General features: G+C 47.3%; 1 protein-coding gene across 3 annotated transcripts in view; it reads left to right on the top strand.

Moving 5' to 3' along the window:
* The window catches only part of NF2 (NF2, moesin-ezrin-radixin like (MERLIN) tumor suppressor), a 484,134-nt gene that overhangs the window by 180,007 nt on the left and 279,337 nt on the right, over positions 1–24,790 (top strand). For all 3 annotated transcript variants that reach the window (XM_086943228.1, XM_086943229.1, XM_086943227.1), the window contains exon 10: positions 19,120–19,233. In XM_086943228.1, coding sequence (XP_086799354.1) covers positions 19,120–19,233 — 114 coding nt within the window. The remainder of the gene's footprint in view (positions 1–19,119; positions 19,234–24,790) is intronic.

Below are 24,790 nucleotides of genomic sequence, written 5' to 3'. Positions count from 1 at the left end.
TTGCTCACCGGTTCGGCACCGTTTTTCGGGCTCCCTTCGACACGCAATCCACTACCCTCAACGGTATTGTTTATCAATCGCGTTTCCCATTCTCCGCGTATCGTTTACATTTGAAATCCATCGATTGGAAGATTTGTGGAGGGCTACCTGTGAGAAGTTGGCCTGGCATATGCTGTCCACTATTCTAGTGGGCACCTTGCATCAGTCCAAACGACCCTTATTGATGGTAGGTTTAGACAACCTTTATAGAAAGCTATCTATATATATATATATATATATATATATATATATATATATATATATATATATATATATATATATATATATATCCCTCTTTATGTCTTCCTGGGGTATTGCACACAGACTGGTCAACGCACGTTTCGATGGCCTATTTTCCTTTTCTTGCCATCTTCTTCAGGACCCGTTACGTTGAAGGTTAGTAACGGGCTGGATGAAGGGGACCCCAGCTCTCAGCAAAGCATTAGAGGGTTGAGTGTCTCACCCCTATGGTTTCATCTGTGTATGTAGTCTGATTCTGGGGTGTTTAGTATGTATGCAGTGAGTGCAAGTGATGTGTATGTAGAGGGATAAGAGGTATGTATGAGTTTGGGGATTGTGATTTTGGATTTCCTAACTAGATGTAAACTCCAAAGATATTGTGCACTGTTTTGTATATAGATTGTGTCTTTGAAAAGGATTGTTACTTATTTTTTTAATGTAAAATTGTATCAACTAAATACCTCATTTGAGCATTTTTGTACAATTAAACTGCTTATTGATTTATACATGATAATCATAAGAAAAAAAGCAATACAATAGATGAATGTTTTTTACATAAAAAAAGTTAAAACTTAAAAAAAAAAAATGAGAAAAACAGAAACATCAGTTCTATGTGTAGCGGAGCTTTTTTTGTGTGCCCCAAGTATGAGCTTTTAACAAGCCATATGGAAAGCAATGTAGGTCAAGAGGGATATTACCTACGTGTAGGTTCAATTTAGCACGTCAGTGGAACCAGGTTCCGGGTCTGTTATCAGATCTAGTGTTGGTAGACAGCCGCACCCAACACTCTCTGCAGTGGGGGAACACAAAAAACCTTTTTAAAGGGTGGTCCTTCAGCGACCCGGTTCCACAGATCGTACTAACAGCAGATGCATCACTGACAGGTTGGGGAGTGCATCTCCAAACCCATACAATTCAGGGCATGTGGAGCTTGCAGCAGAAACAGCTTCATATAAATTATCTAGAGCTGCTAGCAATTTTTCTGGCGCTGAAAGCGTTGCAAGTTCATCTAGTAAGCAAAACTGTCTTGATTTGTACAGACAACATGACAGCGATGTACTACATACAAAAACATGGGGAGGGACACTCTCTCCAGCTGTCACAGCTAGCACAGACCCTCTGGAAATTGCCCATACATCACAAAATGTATCTCCTAGCGGAACACCTTCCAAGAGTAAACAATCAGATGGCAGATCTGCTCAGTCGTCACACTAAAAATCCATGAATGGGAACTACACCCTCAAGTTCTCCTCCCATTCTTTCAAATGTGGGACTTCCCAGACCTAGATCTGTTTGCCACACACCTAAACGCAAAATGCCCAAGCTTCGAAACCAGGCATCAACATCTATTGTCCAAAGGCAAAGCACTATGGATGAATTGGTCAGGGGTATTTGCTTACGCTTTTCCGCCTCTCCCACTCATTCCGTTAGTAGTTCGGAAACTCAAACAATCATCTCTGACGCTAATCCTAGCAGCTCCCACATGGGCACGTCAACCCTAGTTCACAACCCTGTTGGAACTGTCGGTAGTTCCTCATCAAAAACTATATCTTACACCCAATCTCCTCACAACCTCAACCTGGTGATCTGGCACCTGAAGTTGTAGAGTTTGGCTACCTTAATGTACCGCCAGACTGCATGAATATTATCAAAGAGGCTAGACATCCTACCACAAGAGCCTGCTATGCAGCAAAGTGGAAGCAGTTTGTAATATACTGTACTAACTACCACATCAGCCTGCTTGATTCTTCTGTTTAAAACATTATTTGTTACATCTACAACGTTCCAATTTAGCGTACACATCCACACGCTTACTTTTGGCTGCAATAGCTGCATACCTCCAAAATAGACAACATCTATCTCTATTTAGAGTGCCTGTCATCAAAGCTTTTATGGAGGGACTCGAGTCATTCCCCCAAGACATCCACCTGCTCCAGTGTGGAATCTCAACATTGTTCTCACCAGACTAATGGGTCCACCCTTTGAGCCACTGCACAGATGTGAACTGCAATTTCTCACATGGAAAGTAGCTTTGCTCATAGCCATCACATCACTGAGGAGAGTGGGTGAGCTTTAGGCACTAACTAGAGAAGAACCCTTTTTACAAATATATCAAAATAAGGTGGTTCTTCGTACCAATCCTAAAGTCATTTCTACCTTTCATATCAAACAGTCTGTTGAATTACTGGTCTTCTTCCCTCAACCAGATTCTGTGGCAGAACGTGCCCTACACATGTTAGAAGTGAACAGAGCATTACTTTATTACATAGAAAGGACAAAACCTTTCCGTAAGACAAATCAACATTTTGTCGCTTTTGCTCCACCACATAAAGGCAATCCCTTATCAAAATCAGGTATTGCAAGGTGGATAGTCAAACGCATTCAAATATGCTATGCAAAAGCAAAACAAACATTAACAGTTTCCACCCAGAGCACACTTCACACGCAAACTGGGGGCTTCTATGTTATTCTTAGGAAATATACTCATAGATGACATATGCAAAGCTGTAAAATGGTCTACACCTCACACATTCACAAAACACTATTGTTCAGATGTGTTTGCAAGACAGCAAGCTAGTGTGGGGCAAGCAGTTTTACATACACTATTTCATATGACTCAACAGCTACAGGTTGGCCACCGCTTTGGAAGATAACTGCTCTGTAGTCTATGCATAGCATGTGATCTACAGCTCACATGCCTTGAACGGAAAATGTTACTTACCCAGTATGCATCTGTTCTTGGCATGTAGAGCTGTAGAGTCGCACGCGCCCACCTGTCACTCCCCTTAGCGCCCCTAAATTGAGTATTTAGGAGGTCCCCTGATGCCAGAAACTTAGATTTACAACAACGAGGGGTTGCTGGACTGTTCCAATGTAAAACTAGGGAAGATTTAACTGGCGTGACCAAAGGTGTAGGAGTAACACCCTGGGGCATCCATTTTGTTGGATGGATTTGCCTCACACACCCATAAGGGTGTCATGCTTCATCATCGGCGGTTGCTCCTCGTCGGGGAGGCGGTGCAATCCCCGACGGGCTCACCTCAAAGAGGGGCTCTTTGGCGGAGATCTTTTTATCCAACAGCCTTATGGTGAGGTGTGGGTGTGTGGGCAAGATGGTGTGTGATAGTGAAATGGGATATTAAAATGTAGCTAGGGGTACCGGAATTCACTTTATTCTGGGGGTCCCCTGGCTGCAATTAAAAACAAGGGACTAGCTCACTAGGTGTCAACAAGTTAGGTCAGGTGACCCTAGATGAGACTAGGCGTGAAGATGGTCGACATGTTTCTCGCAATGGGTAATAATTGCCCGCGATTCATCAGGACCTTAAAAAGGTGAAAAACAACATGCTAGTGTCATGTGTGTGATGGTGTATGTTTACCTCTGTGGGTTGTCCTATGCCTACACAAAGGGAAGAGATAAACAACAATGGTTAAAAACAAGTTTGCAATAAAGAAAGTAGGTCACGTCAATCATAGGATCCGTGAAAAGTGTGGCATGCTGTTGGTATTATTGAGCATTAAACAAAAACCACTGCATGCCTTGTCAGTTGTATGTGCATAGTGTGAATGGTGAGGCACACACAACAACCACTGGGCTGGTGAGGGGGTTTGTGGGGTGGGGGAGGTTAAAAGGCTAAAAAAGGTATATACAGCAGCTATCCAGGCTAGAGACACTGTTCACCTCGGTTCTTGCCGTGGGCAGGCATTGTAAAGAGACAGAGAGAGACACCGTTTGTTGCTTAAGGTGGCTAGGTGCAAACACACACACATACTCTGTGGCTAGAGGAGCTAAAGGTATGTAAGGCTCGTATTCCCGACTTACCTACTGGTCAAGAACTACAAAGCCACATGAGGGGTCGGCGGGATAGAACATCAAGGATGAGCCCTTGGGTTTTAGCTAAAGGTAGAACATAAGTAGCGCCAAAGGGTTATTTACAGGTGAACAACTCTTTAAAAACCAAGGGGCTCTTATCCTCCCATCCCCCGTTTGTCGCTCTTGCACTCACCTCTAATCTCCTGTGTCCCGGTGGTATGACCTACCCTTCTCCGCCGAGCTCGAGTAGATATGTGAGCTCGGCGGTCAGGGTTATTTAACCAAAACAAAACGAATCGGCGTGTACCACGCGTCTCCGCCTCCTGTGACGTGTCACGTGATTATGGCCGATCGGGGCGCGGCCATCTTAGACTGGTGTATCGGCGTGTAAAGGGCTGGTCGCTTATAGACGCTAGCTCTGTTAGCAGTAACCAATGTTACTAGTACGGGGAGCCTGATGGGAAGTCTAGCGTACTGTGTGTGACATTTGAAGGACTAACTGTTTTTTAACGGACATAGTCTATTATGTCCCGCCGGGGCGGCGTTTGTGACGTGTCATAGCCCATAGCGTCGCATTACGTGATATTGACCGATGTAATGGCGGCCATATTGGACTGGTGCATCGGTGCCTATGATACTGAGCTTATCCAAACTATGCCTCGTATTACTAAAAATGTGCATAGTTTGGGAAGCATAGGCGGCGTGTAAACGTCAGTAGTTTGGCGCTGGGGGATCCAATGGCTTCCCGAATAAATTGGGATAACCCCCCTGTCTCGTGTGTGTTAGGGAGACAGCGACCCAGACGCAACTGGCACAGGGAATACACAGGGTCGTAGAGTGGCTGAGTGAGTGGCAATAAATATGGCCATGGTGTACCAGAGGTATGGGAACCATGTATAGTGTGTGTGTTGTTCACTGGGAGGTATGGTACCAGCGGGGGAAGGTATTGTAGGAGAGCTGAGTCTCTGAGTGCAGCTCAGTGATGGTCATAAGGCTATTTTATAATGGTGGCAACAGTATAATGGTCGGGACTGAATGGCTCAGAGAGAGTGCCACAGAATGTCCTCGTTCAGACCCTGCTTGTCTGAAGACAGTCGATGGACCCATCTCTGTTCCTTCTGGAAGAGGGCATTTTTCGGGCAGTTGGGGCTAGATTCTAGTACTACCCATTTCATGGAATCTTCATCATGTTGTGGTCTACATAATGTTTGCACATTTTTGTGTGAGTCTTCTTGCAGCGAAAGTTGCTGCGATGTTCAATGATTCGGGTTTTAACGGGACGTGTTGTCATCCCGATATATTGTAAGCCACAAGGGCACGTGAGTAGGTATATACAGTGTGAGGTGTTACAGTTTGTGTGGTGTCTAATCTCCCATGTGAAGGTCTCTGAGAGCTGTATGGTTTTGACTGTCATAGTGTATCTACAGACACCACACATCCCACAAGGATAATGGCCCGTGACCGGAGGTAAATGCCACAATGTTAGTTTGGTTTCCCTTCTGGTTCTCTTAGGTCTGGTGCTAATTAGGATGTCCTTCAGATTTTGTGATCTCTTAAAGGCGAATCTAGGTTCTTCCAGGGTCATGTCACCAGTGTTTAATATGTCCCAATGATGTTTAATCGTGTTCCTAATTTGATTGGACAATGGGGTAAATGTAGTCACACAAGTGATAGGTTGGTTCTCGACAGGGACTCTTTCCTGTCGCTCAAGCAGTGCCTCACGGTTGTTGTTCCTAGCCCGTTTTCTAGCTTTCAAGACCTCGCTTTTAGGGTAGCCCCTGTCGAGTAGGTTCCTAGAAAGGATTGTGGATTCCTTTTTGTAATCGGACACAGCACTACAATTACGCCTTATCCGCAGAAATTGGCCGAAAGGCAAGTTGGTGCGTAAGGCCCTCGGATGGTGGCTTTTATAGTGAAGGAGAACTTAGATTTGGCGGATCCAGAAGAAGAGGACAAAGAAGAGCACAGCAGGTTTTCAGTTCTTGTTTTCTCTGCGGATTTTTGGCACCAAACCCTGCCTGCCTGTACCAGCCTCGACAATCACGACCAAGTCGTCCTGCAGCTGAACATCTGCCAAGAACCCTGGTAGACTGCCAGACTTTCACAAGTTGCCAGTAATCTCCCATGGAGTAGAGGAAGTACTCCCCTTAATTCGCAGGCACCAAAGAAGCAGAGTCTGGTTTACCGTGCTGCTGCTCCCTGGCCAGCCCGAAGCAGCAGCCCCCCACGAAGAGGTACCTGTGCTACTGTAGGAGAGTAGGGTCTGCTATCCTATGGTCACCCCAATTTTTTGCTTTTTGCTTCACTGGTTTTCGACTTACTGAGGCTGTGGGCCTGCTAATCAGACCCCCAGCCTGCTGTTCTCTCTCTAAATTTGTAATACATGTGCTATAGGTACATACCACAATTGGAAATGGACTCCTTGTCAGCCCCTGTACCATGCACTATAGGTGCTCAGGGCATAGGTGCCACCAAGGCCTACCAGGGGCTGAAGCATAGCTTTTGCCACCCCTGGCTGGTTCTTAAATTGACACAACTGGCTGATCACTCAGCTGGGGCAAGTGGGTGTAATCACCCCTTGCTTAGATATAGTATACCTATATCTAAACCTATATCTGGACACATATATAGCCTGTAAGCCACTCCTATGGAAGGCCTCATCAATCCTGGAGGCAGAGTGCGTGGTTTTATGTGAGATGGTGCTCTGGCATGAGCTGAGCCTGTCTGCAGCTGTCGGGAACAACTCCCTAAGCTGATCCGGGATAATGCCATACCATATACTCTTAAGCGCATTATAATCCTCGCGGTTATATAGCAACTTTGGTTTGGCTTTATCAAAACATGTCGTGTAAGGTGTCATACGAATTGGAATACTATCCCCTCGCCAGTTCTGGCGACGGGGATAGCATTCCACCCTTCTAGAGGGAGAAGACATGTTACTTTACTGAAACGCGGTTGATTTAAAATGAGCCTCAGATCCACAAAATGGATGCCCCTGCCACAGACACGGGTCTGACCTCCTGCTGCTGACCGAAACCCGGCAGAGGAGGCCTGGACAAAGAGTTTCCTGTCACAGGGCGGTGTCAAACCACCCCAGACAGGAGATAGTGGATTGGAGTAGGGAGGTTTCAATGAAACCAGACACTGCCTGGGGAGCACAAGGCTGCCCCTTGCAGGATCCGGCCAAACCGGTTCTGGGGCCTCCCAGCCCCTGTCCCAGCGCGGCCAGGATCAAAGGAGAGGGGTGTAACCACCCCCTTCCTGGGTCCCACCCATAGGAGGGGACCTAGCAGGATGTCCAACCCCCTAGATTCGAATAAGAGGGGGAGCAGTCCCAACGGACCTCAGATCATCCTGAAGAAACATAAGAAACGAAATCTGGACCCTTCGACTTTCTACACGACGTGAGAAGACTGAAGAATCTCCCTTGTGGTCAAGGAGTGACCACCCTGTGCAAACAGGCACCATCCAGCCCTCGACCCTTGCTTTGTTGCAGTTCCCGCCGGAACTCGAGCGACAGAGATCGACGAGATCAAGCTTGCCTGCCTTCTACCTGCCCGATCCACAGTCCCTGCAGAGCTGAGACCCGTGGAGGCGACCGGAAGCGTGGGGCACGCCATCTTGAAAAGGCCACGAGACGCTGACCGTGCGGCCCACGAGTGACCCTCGAAGCTGTACACCGGGGTTTGAGAAGCCCCAGCCCCGAGCTCCACTTGCACCAAAGCTCACCCCTCCACACTCGACGAGTGCTGCGTGGGGCCCTTCTGCTTGTGTGCGCTCGACGCGTTGGCCCGGTCACTTGCCAGCTGGCTTGTGGCCCCTGTGCCGACGAACTTCGAAATACGACTTGCTTTTCTGGTTGCTCCAGATCTGCACCAGCTCCTGTGAAAAGGAGCCCCCACTCTGACCCTCCTGGTTCGAGTGATAAGCAATCTCCCGGTTCCGCGTGGATTGCTTTTGCCAAGTGCTGTTTGCTACAATCTTCAAGCCGACGGTGCTGACGGCGAGAGCCTACGTGGGACAGATCGTGACCCGCTCCTGGACGTCGCAGATGCCCCAGAGCCCACGTGACAGCGGAGAGAAGCCTATCGACAACCGCCTGATTGCGCCCGACATTGCCTGGTTCCGTCCTGGTTCCACCCTGGTCACTGCTGAGTGACCCAGACTCTGTCCCCTCTGCTTTCAGGTACTTTTCTACATCGATCCACCCTGGGATCGCACCGGACACTTCTGCTTCACAGCGCCTGCAGCTGCAACAGCTCCAAGCACCCAGAACCTGCGTGACAGAACCCGACGCCACTTCGACCCTGTGCACCCACGGCCTGTGGGTGAGGTAACTTTGCAACGCCGGTGTCTTTACACTGGTACACACCTCTAGGGTCTGTGTCTAAAGTTTTGTGTTCCTAGGTTCAGCGGAAGTATCTTTTTATTCACTTTAACTGACTTTTACGCACCATTGACAGTGCATTGGTGCGCGCTGCACTTTCCGTGCTGCATCCGTCTCCTGTGGGCTACTCCCGACTTCTTCATTGCTTGTCCTGACTGCTCCCAGCGAATCTCTAGGCCCTAGGCCTAACCATTGTTCGTAAAGTGTTACTTATACCACTTTTTTGATATATGGTCTGAGTGGCCACCCGCCCTCATCCATAAACGTGCAACTTTATATGTGTAACAGTGCTTTTGATTTAACGCTTGTGCCCCTTTCCTCATAAAGAGTACTGGGGAGTAATTTAGTAATAAATACATATATTTTTATAATATATACTTGTGTGGTGTCCTTTCATTTGATTACAGGATTGTATGTGGTAAAACAAGCTCGCTTAACACGACCTCTTAAGTTAAGCCTTTAAGGCTGCTTAGTCCATGCTACCACTAGGATAGCTTGTCTACAAGGTTGACTTACAACCTGACATCTTTGGGGTTTGTTTGGACTGATAACCAGTGGTTCCAGAATTGGAAACACTACCTATCAGGCCAACTTCTCACATTGGTGTGCAGCGGTGCGGATTTGAGCTTGCTGTTTGTTTTACCATTGCAATCTTTATCAAATTGAAAGATCACATCAAGTACCTCTAGGTACATATAAATCAAAAGCTTAGCATATTAAGTTCTACTGAACTTAGTAGTTGTAGATTAAAGGGATTAGCACACCCTGACTACAACTTACTAGCAAGGTACAGTAGGAAACCACTTAGTGTAGGTAAGTGCACCACTTACACCTCACTAGCAGTCATGTCTGATACAGAAAGAGCCTCAGGCTCTGCTCCTGTAATAGTTGATCCTATAGGGACAACATCCAGATATGACAACCTTAGCCACAAAGACCTGAGTGCCTTGTGCACAGCCAGGGGGCTAAAAAAGGGCAGAGGCCCTACCATTCCTTCCCTAATAGCTCTCCTAGCAAAGGATGACCTAGACAAGGAGAGTCAGACTCCCTTAGAAACAGAGGAAGGGATAAACTCCCCTGAGAATGAGGATCTTCAAGAAGGAATAGAGGAGGAAGAGGAAGACCCAGAAGAAGGCTCTGATGTAGATGAGCCTGAAGATCAGGATCAGGTGGGAAACCAGGTACAGGTTGCCAGGCTTAACCAGGCCAACTTGGACCTACATGGGAATGGAGGGGGCCAGCACCACTCCAGATCTCATAACCAAATTCTCCCAGGTAATAGAAGGGAGAGATCTCTGTCAAGGGACTCTCACCTTTCTAGTGCCTCAAGAGAATCTCAAAGAGGAATGACTTCCTCCCAGAGAAAAGAGCATAGGGCCAGGATGAGGGCTGTCCAACTCCAAATAGAAAGGGAAGAGGTAGCCTTGGCTCAAGCTAAACTTGCTTTAGCAAGAGAGAAAAAATTGTGTGGCTTAGATGCCACTGGTGGCAGCAAAGTTCCTAAAGAAAAAGACAGGGCCTATGACAATAGAAACCTGACAAAAATTGTGCCCCCCTACAAGGAAGGGGATGATATCCACAAATGGATGACTGCTCTTGAGAGGGCCTGCATGGTACAGCAGGTCCCTGAGGATCAGTGGGCAGCAATTTTATGGTACTCCTTTTCTGAGAAAGGGAGGGACAGGCTCCTCACTGTTAGACCTGAGGATGCCAAAAACTACTCTGTTCTGAAGAGTGCTCTTATTGAAGGGTTTGGCCTAACCACTGAGCAATACAGGTTGTTGTTCAGAGACACCCAAAAAGCACAGACTCAGGACTGGACTGATTTTGTAGATTGTGCCACTAAGGCTCTGGAGGGTTGGCTGCAGGGAAGTAAAGTTTCAGACTATACAGGATTGTACAATCTTATGATGAGAGAACAGATCCTTAATAACTGTCAGAACCAGCTGTTGCATCAATACCTTGTTGACTCTGATTTGACCTCTCCCCAAGAATTGGGAAAGAAGGCAGACAAATGGGTCAGAACAAGGATTAAGCAGAAAAACCAGAACCAAGGTGACCAGAAGAAAACAGACCAGAAGGGTGGGAATCAGAAAGATAAAGAAAAGGACCAGAAGTCTTCAGGCCCCCAAACTAGCAATAAGGAGGGGGGTTCCCAAAATGGAAACAAGAAAAAGAAGAATGATGGCCCAAAGAAACCTTGGTGTAATACCTGCAAATCAGTTTCACACTGGGGCAGTGAATGCACTAAGAAAAATCCAGTCCCCACCACTGCAGCTCCTAAAGCAACTGCACCCCCTAGTACAGTCAGCAGTGGTGGTACACAGCCAAAGGGTTTAGTAGGGTTGACCCTGGGTACTGAGGTGGAATCTGGCCTAGTCAGAATCCCCACACAGGCAGTTCTCCTATATGATGTGGACATATCTTTGCCCACTGCAGTAAGCCCCAGTAACCTGGGCAAATATAGGCAGACTCCCTTAATTAATGAGAAACTGGCTCAGGCCTACAGGGACACTTGTGCCAGTGTCACAATGGTGGCACCTGGCTTTGTGGACCCTGGACAAATTGTACTAGGTGAAAGTTACCTAGTGACCAATGCAAGCAACTCCACTACTTCCCATAGTGTGGCTGTTGTGAACTTCTCCTGGGGAGGGGTAGATGGCCTAAAGAAAGTTGTTGTGAGTGCAGACCTCCCAGTAGACTGTCTGTTAGGCAATGATCTTGAAAGCTCAGTTTGGTCAGAAGTGGAGTACAGGACTCATGCAGAAATGCTAGGGATTTCAGCTCATGTCCTTGCAGTGACAAGGTCTCAGGCTAAGAAGTGCCTTCCTGAACCAGTGGTGGATCTTGAAACAATAGACCAACCACAACCCAAGAGAAGGAGCAAGAGGGTTAAGGCTGTGCCTTCCCACTTGCCCCAGGTTGAGGATCAGGTTTCACAGGAAACTGATTCTGCAGTCCAAGAGGAGACTGTCTCTGAGGAGCTTGAACCTGATCAGGTTGAGTTTCTGGGGACAGGGGGACCCTCAAGGGCAGACCTGGGGCAGGCCCAATTAGATTGCCCTTCACTTGAACCCCTCAGACAGCAAGCTGCTGCTGAGGCTGCAGGGAATGCTCAAGGTACCCATAAAGTGTATTGGGATGAAGGACTCCTTTATTCAGAGGCTAGAGACCCCAAGCCTGGCACAACCAGGAGGTTGGTTATACCTTTGAAGTTTAGGGGCTTCCTTCTTACCTTGGCCCATGATATTCCCCTTGCAGGACACTTAGGCCAGAACAAGACTTGGGACAGGCTTGTTCCACACTTTCACTGGCCTCACATGTCAGAAAATGTCAAGGAGTTTTGTCGCTCCTGTGTCACTTGCCAAGCCAGTGGTAAGTCAGGTGGCACAACAAAGGCCCCCCTGATACCACTACCTGTGGTGGGGGTACCCTTTGAAAGAGTTGGAATAGACATTGTGGGTCCCATGGATCCTCAAACAGCATCTGGGCACAGATTTATACTGGTGGTAGTGGATCATGCCACCAGGTACCCAGAAGCAATTCCCCTGAGGACCACCACAGCTCCTGTGGTGGCAAAAGCCCTCATTGCAGTTTTCTCAAGAGTGGGCTTTCCAAAGGAGGTTCTTTCAGACAGAGGTACCAACTTCATGTCTGGATACTTAAAAGCAATGTGGAAAGAGTGTGGAGTAAACTATAAGTTTACCACACCCTACCATCCACAGTGCAATGGGCTTGTGGAAAGGTTCAACAAGACCCTAAAGGGAATGATAAAAGGTTTACCAGAGAAGCTTAGGCGGAAATGGGACATCCTTTTACCCTGCTTGCTCTTTGCTTACAGAGAGGTCCCACAGAAGGGGGTTGGCTACAGCCCTTTTGAACTTTTGTTTGGCCACCCTGTAAGAGGTCCATTGAGTTTGGTGAAGGAAGGATGGGAGTTACCTCTCAAAAAGCCTAAACTAGACATTGTGGATTATGTACTTGGTCTCCGCTCCAGGATGGCTGAATACATGGAGAGAGCATCCAAAAACCTTGAGGCCAGTCAGGAATTACAGAAAGCCTGGCATGACCAAAAGGCTGTTCTGGTTGAGTACCAGCCAGGGCAGAAGGTGTGGGTGTTGGACCCAGTGGGGCCAGCAGCTCTCCAGGACCAATGGACTGGACCCTACCCTATCATTGAAAAGAAGGGAGAAGTCACCTACCTGGTTGACTTTGGCACCCCTAGGAGCCCCCACAGGGTGCTCCATGTCAATCGTTTGAAAGCATTTGTTGACAGGGAGGACATGAGTCTCCTCATGGCCACAGATGGGGAACAGGAGGAAGAGAGTGACCCTCTCCCAGACCTGCTTTCCCAGAACCCTGATGATGGTTCAGTTGATGGAGTAGCCTTGGCAGGCAGCCTCACTGAGCAGCAACAGGTGGACTGCAGACAGGTGTTGCAGGCCCACAGACACTTGTTTTCACTCACACCCAGTCAGACTAGCTGGTGCACCCATGAGGTGGATACTGGTGACAATCTGCCTGTGAAGAATAAGATCTACAGGCAACCTGACCATGTCAGGGATTGTATAAAGGCTGAGGTGCAAAAGATGTTGGAGCTTGGAGTGATTGAGCCATCAGAGAGCCCATGGGCTAGCCCAGTGGTCCTTGTGCCAAAACCTCATACCAAAGATGGGAAGAGAGAAATGAGGTTTTGTGTGGACTACAGAGGTCTCAATGCTGTCACTAGGACAGATGCTCATCCCATTCCAAGAGCAGATGAGCTCATTGATAAATTGGCTTCTGCCAAGTTTCTGAGCACATTTGATTTGACAGCTGGCTACTGGCAAATCAGACTAGCTGAAGAGTCAAAAGCCAAAACAGCATTCTCTACCCCTAGTGGGCATTATCAGTTTGTGGTAATGCCCTTTGGTTTGAAGAATGCACCTGCCACTTTCCAAAGGTTGGTGAACCAAGTCCTTGCTGGGTTGGATGACTTTTGCGCAGCATATCTAGATGATATTGCTGTCTTTAGCTCCACCTGGGAGGATCACCTGATCCACCTGAAGAAGGTTCTGGAGGCCCTGCAAAAGGCAGGCCTGACTATCAAGGCTACTAAGTGCCAGATAGGGCAGAGCAAGGTTGTGTACTTGGGCCACCTAGTAGGTGGGGGTCAAGTTCAACCACTGGAGAGCAAGATCCAGACCATACAGGACTGGACTCCTCCAACTACCCAGACACAAGTCAGAGCCTTCTTGGGCCTGACTGGGTATTACAGAAAATTTGTAAAGAACTATGGGTCCATTGTGACACCATTGAATGACTTGACATCCAAGAAGATGCCCAAAAAGGTTCAGTGGACAGTTAGCTGTCAAAAGGCATTTGATGACCTGAAGAAGGCCATGTGCTCTGCACCTATCCTGAAGAGTCCTGACTACTCCAAACAGTTCATTGTACAGACAGATGCTTCTGAGTTGGGGGTGGGAGCTGTGCTTTCACAACTTAATCAAGATGGTCAAGACCAGCCCATTGCTTTTATTAGCAGAAGGCTGACCCCCAGGGAGAAACGTTGGTCAGCTATTGAGAGGGAGGCCTTTGCTGTGGTTTGGGCCCTGAAGAAGTTGAGGCCATACTTGTTTGGTACTCACTTCCTAATTCAGACAGACCATAAGCCCCTCTTGTGGCTAAATCAGATGAAGGGTGAAAATCCCAAACTGCTCAGGTGGTCCATTTCCCTACAGGGGATGGACTTTACAGTGGAGCACCGCCCAGGGACTGACCATGGTAATGCAGATGGTCTCTCCAGGTACTTCCACTTAGAACATGAAGACTTATCTGGTCAAGGTTAAGTTTAATGTCCCTGCGTTTGGGGGGGGGTTATGTAGGAGAGTAGGGTCTGCTATCCTATGGTCACCCCAATTTTTTGCTTTTTGCTTCACTGGTTTTCGACTTACTGAGGCTGTGGGCCTGCTAATCAGACCCCCAGCCTGCTGTTCTCTCTCTAAATTTGTAATACATGTGCTATAGGTACATACCACAATTGGAAATGGACTCCTTGTCAGCCCCTGTACCATGCACTATAGGTGCTCAGGGCATAGGTGCCACCAAGGCCTACCAGGGGCTGAAGCATAGCTTTTGCCACCCCTGGCTGGTTCTTAAATTGACACAACTGGCTGATCACTCAGCTGGGGCAAGTGGGTGTAATCACCCCTTGCTTAGATATAGTATACCTATATCTAAACCTATATCTGGACACATATATAGCCTGTAAGCCACTCCTATGGAAGGCCTCATCAATCCTGGAGGCAGAGTGCGTGGTTTTATGTGAGATGGTGCTCTGGCATGAGCTGAGCCTGTCTGCAGCTGTCGGGAACAACTCCCTAAGCTGATCCGGGATAATGCCATACCATATACTCTTAGGCGCATTATAATCCTCGCGGTTATATAGCAACTTTGGTTTGGCTTTATCAAAACATGTCGTGTAAGGTGTCATACGAATTGGAATACTATCCCCTCGCCAGTTCTGGCGACGGGGATAGCATTCCACCCTTCTAGAGGGAGAAGACATGTTACTTTACTGAAACGCGGTTGATTTAAAATGAGCCTCAGATCCACAAAATGGATGCCCCTGCCACAGACACGGGTCTGACCTCCTGCTGCTGACCGAAACCCGGCAGAGGAGGCCTGGACAAAGAGTTTCCTGTCACAGGGCGGTGTCAAACCACCCCAGACAGGAGATAGTGGATTGGAGTAGGGAGGTTTCAATGAAACCAGACACTGCCTGGGGAGCACAAGGCTGCCCCTTGCAGGATCCGGCCAAACCGGTTCTGGGGCCTCCCAGCCCCTGTCCCAGCGCGGCCAGGATCAAAGGAGAGGGGTGTAACCACCCCCTTCCTGGGTCCCACCCATAGGAGGGGACCTAGCAGGATGTCCAACCCCCTAGATTCGAATAAGAGGGGGAGCAGTCCCAACGGACCTCAGATCATCCTGAAGAAACATAAGAAACGAAATCTGGACCCTTCGACTTTCTACACGACGTGAGAAGACTGAAGAATCTCCCTTGTGGTCAAGGAGTGACCACCCTGTGCAAACAGGCACCATCCAGCCCTCGACCCTTGCTTTGTTGCAGTTCCCGCCGGAACTCGAGCGACAGAGATCGACGAGATCAAGCTTGCCTGCCTTCTACCTGCCCGATCCACAGTCCCTGCAGAGCTGAGACCCGTGGAGGCGACCGGAAGCGTGGGGCACGCCATCTTGAAAAGGCCACGAGACGCTGACCGTGCGGCCCACGAGTGACCCTCGAAGCTGTACACCGGGGTTTGAGAAGCCCCAGCCCCGAGCTCCACTTGCACCAAAGCTCACCCCTCCACACTCGACGAGTGCTGCGTGGGGCCCTTCTGCTTGTGTGCGCTCGACGCGTTGGCCCGGTCACTTGCCAGCTGGCTTGTGGCCCCTGTGCCGACGAACTTCGAAATACGACTTGCTTTTCTGGTTGCTCCAGATCTGCACCAGCTCCTGTGAAAAGGAGCCCCCACTCTGACCCTCCTGGTTCGAGTGATAAGCAATCTCCCGGTTCCGCGTGGATTGCTTTTGCCAAGTGCTGTTTGCTACAATCTTCAAGCCGACGGTGCTGACGGCGAGAGCCTACGTGGGACAGATCGTGACCCGCTCCTGGACGTCGCAGATGCCCCAGAGCCCACGTGACAGCGGAGAGAAGCCTATCGACAACCGCCTGATTGCGCCCGACATTGCCTGGTTCCGTCCTGGTTCCACCCTGGTCACTGCTGAGTGACCCAGACTCTGTCCCCTCTGCTTTCAGGTACTTTTCTACATCGATCCACCCTGGGATCGCACCGGACACTTCTGCTTCACAGCGCCTGCAGCTGCAACAGCTCCAAGCACCCAGAACCTGCGTGACAGAACCCGACGCCACTTCGACCCTGTGCACCCACGGCCTGTGGGTGAGGTAACTTTGCAACGCCGGTGTCTTTACACTGGTACACACCTCTAGGGTCTGTGTCTAAAGTTTTGTGTTCCTAGGTTCAGCGGAAGTATCTTTTTATTCACTTTAACTGACTTTTACGCACCATTGACAGTGCATTGGTGCGCGCTGCACTTTCCGTGCTGCATCCGTCTCCTGTGGGCTACTCCCGACTTCTTCATTGCTTGTCCTGACTGCTCCCAGCGAATCTCTAGGCCCTAGGCCTAACCATTGTTCGTAAAGTGTTACTTATACCACTTTTTTGATATATGGTCTGAGTGGCCACCCGCCCTCATCCATAAACGTGCAACTTTATATGTGTAACAGTGCTTTTGATTTAACGCTTGTGCCCCTTTCCTCATAAAGAGTACTGGGGAGTAATTTAGTAATAAATACATATATTTTTATAATATATACTTGTGTGGTGTCCTTTCATTTGATTACAGGATTGTATGTGGTAAAACAAGCTCGCTTAACACGACCTCTTAAGTTAAGCCTTTAAGGCTGCTTAGTCCATGCTACCACTAGGATAGCTTGTCTACAAGGTTGACTTACAACCTGACATCTTTGGGGTTTGTTTGGACTGATAACCAGTGGTTCCAGAATTGGAAACACTACCTATCAGGCCAACTTCTCACAGCTACCAAAGGTCAGATCAGCCCCCACTGAGTGAGACAACACCACGAACGGCCAGAGCCGTACAGCACCAATACCCAGGGTACTGGACCCCTGGTAGCAACCATGGACTGTTTAAGTCCAGTGGGGATTCTAACAACAAAGATTCTGAGCAGCTGTTGAGGGACATCAGCAACTCAGAGACCCACTTCCAGAGTGGCCCAGCTGTCCGTATTTTGCACCCTCAGCCGGCGAGACCGACAACTGCGAGTGCCTTAGAATCCATGAGCACAGCCGACCGACCTACTCTGCACCCAATCGCCTCAGCCAGAGTACCGATGAACCAACTGTGCTTCCCTGCACCCCGGACCCTTGTGAACCGAGCCCCCTGTTGGGGGCTTCTGGACTTGTCCACAGTCCTACTCTGCAGCCTGTTTTTATGTGCCCCCCTTTCCACCTGCATAGCGCACACAGCTTTAAACATGACTAGGACCTCTGCACCCCGACGCGCCAGGGCAGGTAACTAGTAACTGCTGATGGTACTCTGGACCTTTAGCCCCCCAACAACCCTAAGGCCAGAAGGACACCCCCAGAAACCGACCTTAAATAACTGTTTGCAACATATGCCTTTACCAAAAGGAGAACATTGTTGCGTAAAGACGCAATCTGAAAGAAACAGTTAGTTATAGATTCCTTACCTTCGAATCTCCACCAGGCGTCCGACTAGATCCGGAAAGCTTTTTGTCAGCAGCACCCCTGCGCGTCAGTAGGTGGCGTCTGTCGACTCGGTGTCCCTCGTCGGCGTCGTGGTCGCCGGGCTGATATTGCGGAAGCTACTTAGATGCCGCCCTCGCGCGCTGACATCAGGTTTTTTTTTTCCGCACCAGCAATCGCAGATCCGGAGAGAGTGGTAACTCCAGTCATTTTTTTGCGACTTTTGTCGACTTATTTTTCGAGTCTACGTCGACTGGTGCTTGAGGGATGCCCAGTTTCAAGGTCTGCGGTTCCTGTAACCGACTGATGTCTGTGACGGAGCCGCACTGCATGTGCCTCTACTACCTGGAGTGTGACCATGGCCCCAAGTCGTGCTCGAACTGTCGAACCATGGTGACCTGTATTAATCGCATATTTTAGAAGACGACCGGAACGGGCAGTGAAAGAAGCACCCACAATCAAATGGTCACAGAACTTAAACATTTCAGATAATACTACATTTTATCCTTTATTCTCGATTGGAGCACTAGAAAACCATTGATATTGGTCTGTAGACGTTCTATATAACGTAAAGCATTCGGTCATCCTCTTAAAAATTATACTTTCAAGCTCTAGTTATAAGGATTTACATCAAACATGGCTTCCTGATGAAGGCTCAAAGTTGAAACGCACGTAGGACACGATTGATATTAGCCATGACTATATTGAATGTTTTCTTCGATTGAAACAGAGGCCATATTTCCATTGGTGAAACCACATCCTTATTAAATTGTTAAATATTCCATATTAGATTACAATCTGAATCATGTTTAACATTAATCATTATTGATCTGCAATAAAAATATTGGACAAACTGTGGTTCGCCTAAAAATATAATACATGTTATGAATTCTTGTATTAAATCGTATTGTCAGATAAATAGTGGATGAATGCGGAAGAGTGTGTGGATAGGATTTGGTTAAAACAGAACACCACCAATGGAATGAAGTGATATGCACTGCACTCAATTTTTGAATATGAAAATGAAACATAAGTATTAATTTTTAAACAAAATGATTAAAGAAAGAAAAAATATTTATTGTGTTGAACAAAAATAAAACTATTTTTGTACATTATCAGCATCTGGCATATGTTACATTGATGTTGAAATCTCCAAGGTCCGCTTAGTTTTGAATTTCCTAAATATTTTGTTCTCAATCATGAAGCTCTTGATACCTCTTTTACTGTTTAAAAATATTGCTTCTAAAGGTTCAAGTCACAGAATCCCAGATGAAAGGCGTTCTGCATTTTCTTATTTTAGGATGTAATGTCACTTTTCTCGAGGTGTTCTCATATTTTCATTTTCCAAAGATCTTGCAGCTCTGTATTGGAAACCATGACCTCTTTATGCGCCGGCGGAAAGCAGACTCCTTGGAGGTTCAACAGATGAAGGCCCAAGCACGGGAGGAGAAGGCCAGGAAGCAGGTAATGTAATGTAATGTAATGTAATGTAACGTCACATTTGTATAGCGCTACTACCACTCCATGGAGCATCTTGGCGCTTGGGACCAACCCAGCTGGAATTGGTTGGTGGACTAGAGGCAGCTCAGTACATACTACACACTTTACACCAGTGCCCTACAGGCAGCGTCAGTGAGGGAGAACACCCAGGTCTTCAGGGACTTCCTGAAGTGGCTCTCATTAGACATTAGCCGAAGCTGGGGAGGCAGTTTGTTCCAAGCCCTGGAACCCAGGACAAAAAGAGATTTCCCACCTTTAGTGACAAGTCTGAATCTCGGGGTTACCAATAGATTTTGATTAGCGGACCTCAGGCAGCGAGCTGGCTGATGACGTTTGAAGCCATTGGACAAGTACCTGGGCCCTTGTAGCTGAAAAGCTCTAAAGGTGATAACAAGGATCTTAAATAAAATACGCTTGTGTATTGGTAACCAATGGAGAGTCTTAAGCGCGGCCGAGGCAGATGGCTTTCTAGGCCAGCGAAGTACCAAACAGGTAGAAGCATGCTGGACCAACTGCAGCCTGTGGAGCACAGCTTTATTAGTTCCCGCATTCAGGCTATTGCAGTAGTCCAGTCTCGATGTTATCAACGCTACTCCCACTGTTTTCCTTGCTGCCAAAGGAAGAAGCTGAGCGAGAAGAGGTGGATGGTATCATCAGACCCAGGTTGCGATTGAACAGACTTTGATTACCCAATGGGTGTGTGTGGTTACTGGAGAGTCGGTACACTGGGGAGGGAAAATCGAAGTGAATGCATTTAAATTGTAGGTCAGAAACATTACTTTGATCCCTTCCGGTTGTGGCAGTTATCCTTCCTAAGTAAGAACCTTCTTTTGTCACCTAAACTTATATGATCTGCAGAGACTGAGTAAGCCAAGTTAGTTTCATTATATTATGTTGTTTTGACTGTTGCTTCCATTCATGCTCCTGATGGAGGATGAGAAGTGTGTATGTTTTTATTTCTCCAATCTTTTTATTATAGAAAAAAAACGCAAAGCAATGCAAACAAAGAATAATAAAGTGCGGTGCAGTGCAGTCTCAATCATTTTATTACAGAAATCCAGCGATTGTTACAATGATCCATGGGGTCAACAATGCAGTCGAGTGTTATGTACATTACATCGTAAGCAACACATTACTCAGCTTCCTGATCAGCTGAAAGTGGGGGATCGTCGCTGAACGGGGAACAGATCATCCCCCTGCTCACATTCCATTGACTCCAGATTCTCGTCCATTTTTGTGGACAGCCTCTGCCTTCATATATGACCCTCTCCGCTTGCATGCAGCAGTCCATATCAGACGTCCGGTCCCTAAACCGTGGCTTTAGCACCCCTTTCCACGTCCTTGCTATGTTCCGCTTCGCCACCATACAACCCAGAGAGACCCACATTCTCTCAGCTCTCGACTAGTCAGTGGCCTCCCAAATGTTAAGAAGACCTAGGCAAGGTGAAACTTCCAAAGCTTTATGGCAAATAGATGACATCGCTGCTGTGATTTTTCTCCGGTATGTCTGAAGAACCGAGCAGCCACACCACTGGTGTAGGTAGGTACCAGGTTGACCACACTCCCTGGGACAGGCTGAGGTGCCCAAAATACCCATCTTGACAAGTACCGAGCTGGTGTAGTAGGCTCCATGCAGTAATTTAAGTTGGATACATTTAAAACGGGATCTAATCGCCACCTCGCTGGGGGATGCCAGAGCCTCATGCCAATTTTCATTGCTAATGTCCTCAACGTCATCCACCCATTTCCCATGAGTCTTCCCCAGAATGTCCGGTGTATTGTTTAATTGTTTACGATACGTCTGCGAAATGGCTTTTTCTTGGAGGTAATCATCTAGCAGTCTGTCTTCTAGGGGTGATGAGACCGGTAGATCTGTATCTTTGGGTATAGCGCTTTGTGATGCACTGTGGGCTTGAAGGTATCTAAATGTTTCACTGCTGTGTACTTGATAATCCCGTTGGAGATCACTGAACGGGATCACCTTGCCTCCCACCCATAGGTCACCCACCCTCGTGAGATCTATCAACACCCATTTGTCAAATCCGGGTTGTGTCGATAACATTCCCAACTGGCATGAATCGAGCAATGGGGTGCCCTGTGTGCTTTTATTCTTCCTCCCCAGGGCGGCGGTTGCAGTGTGCCATAGAGTAATTGTTGTGGAGGTAGGAGTGTATTTCGGTACATGCTTCCTCCCTCCATACAATGCCCTGGGATAATTGCTGGGGAGCATATTGTGTCTGCCCATCCTATAGGCAGGATCTGTCCCTGGTCGATGCACCCAATGATTGAGAACTATTAGTTGAGCGGCCCAATAATAACTTTTAATTGCTGGCAGGGCTATTCCACCATCGAACCAACTTTTTGTGAGTTTGGCCAACGCTATTTGAGGGGTACCATAATTCCAAAGCAAGGCACTCACCTCTGACTCAATGGCGTTAAAATATTGTGGTGGGACCAAATAGGGTGTATTCTGTAGGGCATAGAGGAATCTGGGTAGCGCCATCATTTTGTAGGGTACGGCTCGGCCCAATAAGATGAGAGGCAGTATCTTCCAGTGTTGCATGTCCGCATGGAAACGGCACAGAAGTGTGTAGGTTTGTAATTCAGTTAAATGCTTAGTAATTTTTGAGACCCCTCGGCAAGGATATGTGCTGCAAGAGTCTATTGAAGGACAGGGTGGAATTTTACATTCTTGATGTGGGTGCTTGGAAAATCAGGGACATGATTGACCCCCAACTTGGATTTCTGCTTTGCTGCAATGCCAGACTAGAAAAGGGTATCCCTGTCCAGTGCTGTGTGAGTGCCCTGTTATCTCCTAAGCCATACCGTTTTTTGCAACAAAGTAGCAAGTGCTTTACAAGCTGTCTGCCTAATGCACATTATTTCATTGCACTTCTGAAAGTGCATAAGCATGGGCGCAGTCGACAGAAGGTGGCTATTAAAGGCAGGTTGATAGCTATTTGGCAAAAGCTTACATTATATTAACACTATGGCTGCTAAGGCAATTCCCCTCCTGTGCTGGGAATTGCCATTTTGCTGGTGTCATGACGAGCTCAGCTCGTCGTGAGCACAGCTCCAGGCTACCTCATGACGAGCTGAGCTCGTCATGAGCATGGAAGGGGTTAATCACCGTTATCTTGGATCCAAAAGCATTGCGTTTTTTTACCTGTGCTTATACAAACAAATCTATGGTATGGCTCTGCAACCTTGTTTTGCTACTGGAGAGCAGCAACAATCAGGAATTTGTACAGTGTGTTCTAGAATATTTTTAGGTGAGGATTGCTTAGCTCAATTAATCTTTATTTCTTCTTATGCACACAATAATGAACAGAGATTGATTAAAAAAAAATACACTTGCTTTGAAAAGTATTCACTCACTTTCTGATGTACACTGGCATTGAAATAGTCCTGAATGCTGGTGAGATAGAGTGAATTGAATGACCTAGGTCTATCGAAACACGAGCCAAGTTCTTTTGAGAATGGAATCCCCAATGGGAAGTTCATTAGCTACTTGGAAGTAGCTCCCTGAAGTGCAGCTCAGTGTAGTATGCAATTCAGAGGGTCTGGCCATTTTAAATACCGCAGGAAAACACATCTCTGTATCCTTGGAGTATTCACCATCCAAACCAGTGGCAGGACCACACACTAATACACAAACACAGTGTCCGCCTACGCTACCTGTAACATGACCACCTTTCTCCGCTCTGTTTCGCAAAATCTCTTGGAAGGGGTCACTTTGCAAGCCCCACTCTATAGATCATAGACTCCCTTTGAAAGCTGGGCTAGAAAAGAAGTGGCAACAATAGCCAGAGGGGAGTTGCTAGACTTTAACCCCTTGGGCGCGGCCGCAATTCTGTGCATGTGCGGCACATTCCGATCGCGGTCATGACGGCCGGGAGCCGTCATCAGCACACGAGCACTGTGTGCCATGACAGCTCCCGGCCGTCATCAGCATGGAAGGGGTTAAGTGTACTGAAGACTGGGGAAAAGTATGTGATATCTGTGTGTTATTAGCCCTGTAGTTAAGGAGAGAAGGTAGATTTGAGAGCAGAGTGAGGTGTTTGTTTCAGACAGTGGGAGTGGTGTGTGCAAGTATGTGTGCATATTTGGTTTTTTTTCTCTGTGCTTATATTCTCACATGTGCACTGCTATGAAAGTGTTGTGTAAGTGGCTGGTATTGTGTCCCTCATTAAAAGGCATTGTCTCTCTCTGGAAGCAATCCTCAGTGTCATGGAACAACAAATGTATATGATGCTCCCCATAAGGGATTCTTCTCTGGAACAATTGACTGTTCCTGAAATAATGTTGATACTACCATAAAAATGTTGAATCTTGACACATCTTGAGTTTTCTTGGACTAATTATGGCATAATGGCAGCTATCCTTGCCATATTGTGAGTATGCTTGATCTAATTGTGGCGATTCATCACATAATTGTGGCCATGCTTCCATTAATAATGTCCATGACTGATATGATGTGGTGTTCATTGCATTATGGTGTGCACCCATGACACAACTGCAGCCGTGACATAATGGTGTGCATCCTTGACATAATGTAGGTGTCTTTAGCAGTTTTGTGGGCATCACTGACATTTGATGGTGATGCCTATGAATGTGGAGGAGAATCTGTCAATGTAATAAAACTGTTAAGGAAAATCTTAAGCTGACATTTGGGGACCATGCTTGAAAACAAACAGATTTTTGAGGCAAACAGTGTGTGATAACCCAATAAGAAAACAGCAGACTTCATAGAAAAGCACGTATTTTGAAAAATAATGAGCTGACATCTGAAAGTAATTGTATGGCTGTTAGTATTTCCTTTGTATGCCTGATCAAAGGAGAGAGTGAGGACTAGGTAAGCTAGTCCGGATCCCCAGTTTATATATGGTATATCAATAAGGACTAGCTAGAGCTGCGAGACTCTGTTATGTACGCTTTTATCTGGAAAACCATTGGGTTTGTTTTAAAAGCCCTCACCCACCAACCTAGTTGGTGGCATGCTTCATCATCGGGCACACCACAGTGACACCTAGCGTGTCCCGGGTGTGCTTCAACGCCAGAGTTACTGCGGAGCTGGTATAATTGCTGAGTGTGTAGTGAGTGAGAAAGTGAGATTAAAAGCTATACAGTGGGTCCCAGTACCCGAGGGTAAGATAGTTAAATTTTATTAGCTGGGCCCCTGTTAGCGGATAAAAAGGCAGTCGGACGTGTTGGTGAATTTATGATTCCCTACGTCCAGTGTGGTCTACATGTTTCAGCCAGGCCTTAAAAACTGGCTAGTGTCTGTAAAAGCCTCCTTGGGTCACTCGGCGGTGATCCGGGCACCGCAGAAGAACGACAGGTCCAAGGAGGAACCAGACCGGTACTTCCGGTCTTTTTCTCTGCCGAGTGACCCAAGGAGGCTTTTACAGACACTAGCCTGTTAAAAGCAAGAGGGAATCCCCCTCTACATATAGACGCACTTTAGGGAGTGCGACACATTTTTAAAAAACCAATACAAACACTATAATTTAGTATTATT

This window comes from Lissotriton vulgaris, chromosome 11 (genome assembly GCF_964263255.1).
Source record: "Lissotriton vulgaris chromosome 11, aLisVul1.2, whole genome shotgun sequence".
Taxonomy (NCBI): Eukaryota; Metazoa; Chordata; class Amphibia; order Caudata; family Salamandridae; genus Lissotriton; species Lissotriton vulgaris.
The sequence above is the reverse complement of the archived record's forward strand: the minus strand, read 5'-3'. Positions and strand labels throughout refer to the sequence as shown.